We start from the raw sequence: 6,680 nt of genomic DNA, 5'->3' as shown, positions 1-6,680 counted from the left end.
GGGGCTTAGATCGTAAGATGGCCTGTAAGGCCATTTCCAGGTTTAACCCCCCCTCTGCCCAAATAGCGAAGCCTGGTCAGTTCAGATTTGGTGGTGTGTATTTGAGGGTGCCTGTGGGCTTTTCCGCATGGGTTTTATCTGTTGGTTCTGGGGCCACACTGCTTCTGTTTATCCCTTGATTCCCACAAGCATTTTTGTGCCTTTAGTTTTCGCTTCAGCCCCTTCCTGGGGGGAGGGGGTTCCTGGTGTTTTGTGAGGTAACTTTTACCCTGGTCTTTTTCTGGAAGCTGCTTTGGAGTCTCCTTTTTCCTTATGCATAATGTTTCTGCCAGGTATTCTTTCTCCTGCCCCCTCCCTCCCACCCACCCACCTCCAGCCAACTCTGGTTATGGGAAGTGTCGGACTTTCTCCTTCCATGCCTCTACCGTCATACCAATACCCTTTTCTCATATCTCTGCAAGGGAAAGGACTGGAGACCTATCAAAATGAGAGGTGGGAATTCAAAAAACCCTGCTGAGCCTATCATTACAATGGTCTGTCAATATTTTAATGCCTTTTTGAAATCAAAATACTCATTATATCAATATAAGCATGAGCAAAACATACAGGAGGGCTGCAGTGCCATGGATGTCAACTCCCTCCCTGCTTTGAAAATCCTGATTATGCAAGGAAAAGAAGCAGATGACTCCACACAACTGGGCAGAAGTGCAAAAGAACTGGACTCAAAACAATCCCAGTGTTTGTAGATCAACTGCTAAGAAAATCATAAGGCACGTGGAAAAGTCCTGTGTATCAGCTGCAAGATCTTAAGATCACAGTCGAATCAGATGAAGGGCCCATTTCACCAGTCCAGTATCCTATTTCCATGAGTAGCTGGCAGAATACTTCTGAGTAGCTTTGAAGTTGGGTATGAAGAGCTTTCCCTAGCTGGTATGGAGATGGATGCTGCCTCCAAACTCAGTGCTTCTGTTTAGCTGATCTATTAACCATTAGTACATCCAGTCACTACTTAAAGCCCTCTAAAGCCAGGTTGTCTAACATAAGGTCTGGAGGCCAGAACCACTGAGGCTCTTACCCAGCCTGCAAGTAACTGGTATGTATGGAAATATGTTACTTCCCCCTTTTATGGTATTCCTTGGGAAAACTAGTCTTGCATATGATTGAATACATTTATTGGGGCTTTTGTGGGCTCCCCAGTAAATCAGTTGCTTTCACTAGGAATCGATTGATTTGTTCGTGTTTTGAGTTAAAAATATTGTTACATGGGTTTGCCTGTGTCCTTTATAAAGTTTATATCTTTCTCCTGCCCCCTCCTTCCCCCCCACCCACCTCCAGCCAGTTTGGTGTAGTGGTTAAGTGCACGGACTCTAATCTGGGAGAAGCGGGTTTGACTCCCCACTCCTCCACTTGAACCTGGCTGGATGACCTTGGGCAAGCCATAACTCTGGCACAGCTGTTCTTGAAAAAGAGCAATTTCTGTCAAGAGTTCTCTCAGCCCCACCTACCTCACAGGGTGTCTGTTGTGGGGAGGGGAAGGGAAAGGAGTTTGTAAGCCGCTCTGAGACACCTTTGGGTAGTGAAGGGTGGGGTATAAATCCAATCTCTTCTCTCTTCTTCTATCTCCGGTACCTGGCTTTACATTTTATGGCACACATGGCCCAACAAAGTGACATTTATGTCAGATCTGGCCCACATAACAAACGAGTTTGACACCCCTGCTCTAAAGTAGTGGCTATTAGCACAACTGGTAGCATGCAGAATGTCCACTACATTCTGTATGTTGGGAGGGAATAACTGTCCTGCCCACTGACTGGGGGGAGGGGGGGCCCTTCATGTTTTTAGTGTTACAACAGGTACCTTTTCACTTTGTCTACATTATTTGCTTTGATATTCTTTGACCCTCCCTCCCCCACATAGTCATCTTTCCCCAAACATTTTAGAGAAGCTGCTCCTGTTGCTGGGTCATTCGAATTTTTATTTTCTGCACCCCTCCCAACTGTGTTCTGAGATTAGATAACAAACTGTACAGAGTCAGGCTGAACACAGACTGTTCAACCAGCTGGTGGTGGAAACTGCCATCAAGTTGCGGCTGACTGGCGGTGACCCTGTAGGGTTGTCCAGGCAAGAGCCATTCGGAGGCAGTTTGCCATTGCCCGCCTCTGCATCATGAGGGCCCATCGTCTCCCATCCAAAGGCTAATGAGGGCCAACCCTGCTTAGCGCCCAAGATCTCACACGAAGGAGCTAGCCTGGGCCAGCCAGGTCAAGGTTCAACCAGTTGCTAATTGATAAAAGGATCCATCATCTTGTCAGGAAAAGAAAATTTATGCAGGCAGGAAGCGTATCAAAGCAGGGGTTGTTTATGGAAAACCTGAGGGGGGGGGGGCCTTACTTTGTTCTCTTGCCCAGCAGCCCATGGGAGGGGGAGAGAGACTGACACAATGTCACCCACAGAGTAACTGCACAGCATTGCACTGGCAGCTTCATATCTAGGGCGTTGAACCTGGTCTCCCATATTCTTTCATGACAGGCAGGTCTATTTTGTTCATACGTGATAACCTTGTTTTTAATGTCAATCAGCTCATCCTCACTTAGGACCTTAATTCTTTTAGACACCCTCTCTGGGGAAAGAAATGATTCAGGTAGGGGAATCTGCACATCATCTTCCTCAGTGCATAATATGTGTTTTAGACTAGAGGTAACACTGTACAGGGCTACACTTTAAGAAGGCATTCAGCTCCTCAGTAAACAGAAATCATGTTCAGGAAGTGCTGGGGGAAAGGGGTTACCCCTCCCTGCTTGTCTATCTGCATGGAAATGTTTGTGCTTGGGATCTGCCACCTGGAGAGAGGAGACATGTTTGACAAGGAGGACACAGAGACCACTTTCAGCATCAAAACAAAAACATCTTTTACTGAATTTTTTACATAATTATAGCCTGCGCCTTGAGTCTCTTGCGCTCTCTCATCTGGTTCCAATGGTGACCTGCCAGACGCGGACCAGGTTATCCGTGTAGCCAGCAAATAGAGTCTGAAGGAAAGAAGGAAGAAGCGATATTCACTACCAACTCTGGTAAACTGATGGAAGAGTTAGCAAGGGGCAAAATCGGAATAGCGGAAACCAACAGCTAAGCAGAGTATTAATCAGCGTCGACTCTGAAAGTCAAGTTTTCCCCAAAGTCTAGTGTACCAGCTGTCCGACAAACTCACATCTCCCGGGGCCACGTGGCTTCTTAAAACGGGACACTTGCACATTCTCTTACCTGCCCATCTGCAGACCAGGCCAATGAGGTGCACTGAGGCGGCTCTGCCTTGCTGCTGGTGCTGATGACCTCCTGTTTGAGTTCGTCCACAATGATCTTGCCTTCCAGGTCCTGGGAATAAGGCAAAGCAGGCAAAGAGTAAGCAAGCTTGGGGGCCTCTGTGTCGAAGACTTACTTATCTCCTCATGCTACTGTATGTGTCTTGGGCAACAGGCTCAGAAACAGCCTCTGGTTTTCCACACAGAAACAGTGTTGTCAGATGGCAAGGAGTTTCATCACAGCATAAGCCCCCTTTGCCCTTGGACCACTAAGATCACAGCACTACTTCCTCCACCACAAAGGTTTTTCAGTGGGGGTGCGGAGATGGTGGCCCCCATCCCCAACTGAAAGGCAGATGGTTCCCCTCTCCCCACTGCTGCAATTTTTATGTAAGTTCCTTGGAGCTGGGGCCTCTCTCTCTCTCTTTTTACATGGACAACCAACACCAAGTATGTAGCAGGTTCTCATGCAAACAACAAACTACCGGGGGCCCAGGAGAAGTCAAGAACACAGAGCTCATCAGCATGGCATTGCTCAGAAGCAGCCAAATGATGAACTGAGTGGCAGTCAGCTTCTCATCTCAAGAAGGCACGCCTAAACACCAGTGCTGAAGAGGACACAGTGTTTCCCCCTATTTCATTTTACCCTCAAAACCATCATCTTGTGAGGTACGTGAGGTAGAGGGACTGGCCCATGGTCACCCAACAAGCTTCCATGAGAGGGAGGACGAACTCAGGCCCTAGTCTAACCACTACATCATTCTGGCTCTTCATCAAGGATGACATAACGTATTGTCTACTAATAGCTGATACCTCCTCATGGAAGTCTGCCTCACACCAAGATCACTGGTTCCACCCTAATCCCATTTCCCTCTTTAGAATATCATGTTACACCAGGCACCTTTACAAGAAATGACTACTAAATAAAAAGGTTCATTGATTCTTCAAGGGTTCTGCATACACAAGAAGTCAGGAAGCTGCATTAATTTTTACATTTAGATTTGCTCACTTTATTCCAAAACCAGAATTTTGAGTTTTGCACCCCTAGGGCTTTTTGGGATGAGGCAGCTCACTGGCAGTTAAAAGAGTGTAATCCCATGCACCAATGCTCCCTCTAAGCTGGGGAGTCTTGTGAGCAAAAATTCTACTTTGTGAGCTACCGCCATTAAAGTTGTGAGCGAGCAATTTGGCTACTGCATAAATGAGTTTGCTCTGGAGCCATCCTTCCTGAGCCAAGACAAAGATGTGTGAGCTGGAGGCTAAAAAACTGTGAGCTAGCTCACACTTAACTCAGCTTAGAACAATGCACACTGATTTAGGTTTACATTCCACAATATCTGCTTAATTTTTCTTCAGCATAAATAGGGTTGTTGCATGTCTGAGACAATAAATACAAATGAGACATTATTTAGTCTGGACTTGGAACGTCAATTGTTTGCCCACCTTGCAGGTACTTTTGAGAAATGAATAGTATCCCCATGCTACTGCTCCCTAGCGTATTACCATTTTCTGTTCAGTCCCAAAAACAGAATATGGACCAGGAAGAGCACCAGAAACCCAACTATCAGCTAAGCACAAGGGCAAAAAAAAAAGATCGATAACGTTTTTATGCTGCCTTTCCTCTTACGGTGTTCAGGACAGCATGTACGGCTCTTCCACTCAATTTCATCCCAGCCACCCCTGTGAGGAAGGTCAGAGTGAGAGAAAGTAGCCGAAAGACACTCTAGTGAGCTTCATGGTACAGCGGGGATGGAAACCTGGACCACCCGGTTCATACTGCAGCCCTCCGGCCATGCAAAAGGCAAACTGGCCTGGTGATGAGTGAACACTGACAGGCAGGAGGCAGTCAGAGGAGGGCCAAACTGACCCCCCATTCCCCCATGGCAAACAGGGACCTGCTTTAGTTAGAGAAACAGCCACAGCCTTGGTTTTGTCTGGCCTCCTGCAAACTCCTGACTTACCCAGATCTTGATGCTGGGTCCCGTGGCAGCACACAGCCAGTAGCGATTGGGGCTGAAGCAGAGGGCATTGATGATGTCCCCACCGTCCAGCGTGTACAGGTGCTTGCCTTCGTTCAAGTCCCACAACATAGCTTGGCCATCCTAGAAGGGACAAGGGAAGCCATCAGAGAGGTGGCCAAAGGTGGTTCTCAAAGCAGTCTATCTCCACCTTCTAGAAACACAGCTTTGAGTGTGACCTCTTAAGTCCTTTCCGATAGCAAATTCAACAAACGTGTTCAAGGATGGTGAAACAAGCTCAGAGACCTGAGGCAAGTTAATGCACTGGGTAGGATTGGGGGGTGGGGGGAGGGAGAAATCCCTTCCATCCAAAAAAATCCTCAAGCTTCCCCTTCTTACTGATGCCCAGCTCCTGAAAATGAAATCCCCACTCAAGGTTTGAGCAGCTCAGAAACAGCCTCTGAGTATCAGCACAGTGACAGAGTCAGATGGCGCTCGTAAAGTTTCATCACAGCTAAGCCCAGATCCAGCAATACACAACCCATCAAGACTGCACAGCTGGGGACCATGCGGCACCCCCCCTCAGACTGAACCCTGGCACTACTGATCACCAGCACAAGCCACGCCACGTGGGCCCGAATCCCCCTTCGCGTCTTGCCCCATTCTTCCTCCCCCCCCCCCCGCAAAGGATGTTCAGCCAGAACAGAAGAACAACTCTACTGAACATGAATGAGGGTCCACTGAGTCCAGCTTCCCACTGCAGTCAACCAGTTTTCAATGGAAGCAGAGAGCTGGTTAACCAGACAAGCAGGAATAGTAAGGATAAGGTCCTAGAGCCATGGCAGACTTGCCTTGCCACCAGAAGCACAGAGGGAGCCGTCGGGTGAGACTGTCACTGTGTTCAGGTAGCCGGTGTGCCCAATGTGGTTGGTCTTCAGCTTGCAGTTAGCCAAATTCCACACCTGTGAGATAAAAAGAACAGAACTCGATAAAGACATCTTTCAAGACATCGCCAAAATGTACAGGGAGGCTTACAGGTGAGTTCTTCTTAAAAAATGGGGATATCAGCAAAATCCATTTGTAGGATGTCATTCAAGCATGTGCTTGGTTGAGGTTTTCATGAAAAAAAAATAGCCATGGAAGCTCTCAATTCAATGATCTCTGCAAGAGTAGAGAACGTCAACCTTTGGCTTCATCCCCTTAAAGCAAGACCAGTCAGTCCTCGCATCAGTAAAAACACAAAAAGGGATCTGGGGGTCAGGCCTACACAAGCTGGTGTGTCCAGAGAACAAACATAGCATCTGAACCAAGCACTGGGCGATCCAGGGTCCACCCACTGTGGCACTACAGAGAAAGGCTAGAGGTATAACGTAAGGTATGCCCGTGCAGGTCAAACCTTTGAGAATGGCTTCTCAAGAGACAT

General features: G+C 47.7%; 1 protein-coding gene across 1 annotated transcript in view; it reads right to left on the bottom strand.

The window, feature by feature from the left end:
* Window positions 1-2,884: 2,884 nt before the first annotated feature.
* The window catches only part of GNB2L1 (guanine nucleotide binding protein (G protein), beta polypeptide 2-like 1), a 7,627-nt gene continuing 3,831 nt past the window's right edge, over window positions 2,885-6,680 (bottom strand). The window contains exons 5-8 of the mRNA XM_015423597.1: window positions 6,109-6,219; window positions 5,261-5,401; window positions 3,262-3,372; window positions 2,885-3,029 (exon numbers count right to left, since the gene is read on the bottom strand). Of these exons, the coding sequence (XP_015279083.1) occupies window positions 2,964-3,029; window positions 3,262-3,372; window positions 5,261-5,401; window positions 6,109-6,219 (429 nt within the window). The 3' untranslated portion in view covers window positions 2,885-2,963. The remainder of the gene's footprint in view (window positions 3,030-3,261; window positions 3,373-5,260; window positions 5,402-6,108; window positions 6,220-6,680) is intronic.

Source organism: Gekko japonicus, unplaced genomic scaffold (genome assembly GCF_001447785.1).
Source record: "Gekko japonicus isolate JY-2015 unplaced genomic scaffold, Gekko_japonicus_V1.1 scaffold4349, whole genome shotgun sequence".
Classification (NCBI taxonomy): domain Eukaryota; kingdom Metazoa; phylum Chordata; class Lepidosauria; order Squamata; family Gekkonidae; genus Gekko; species Gekko japonicus.
The sequence above is the reverse complement of the archived record's forward strand: the minus strand, read 5'-3'. Positions and strand labels throughout refer to the sequence as shown.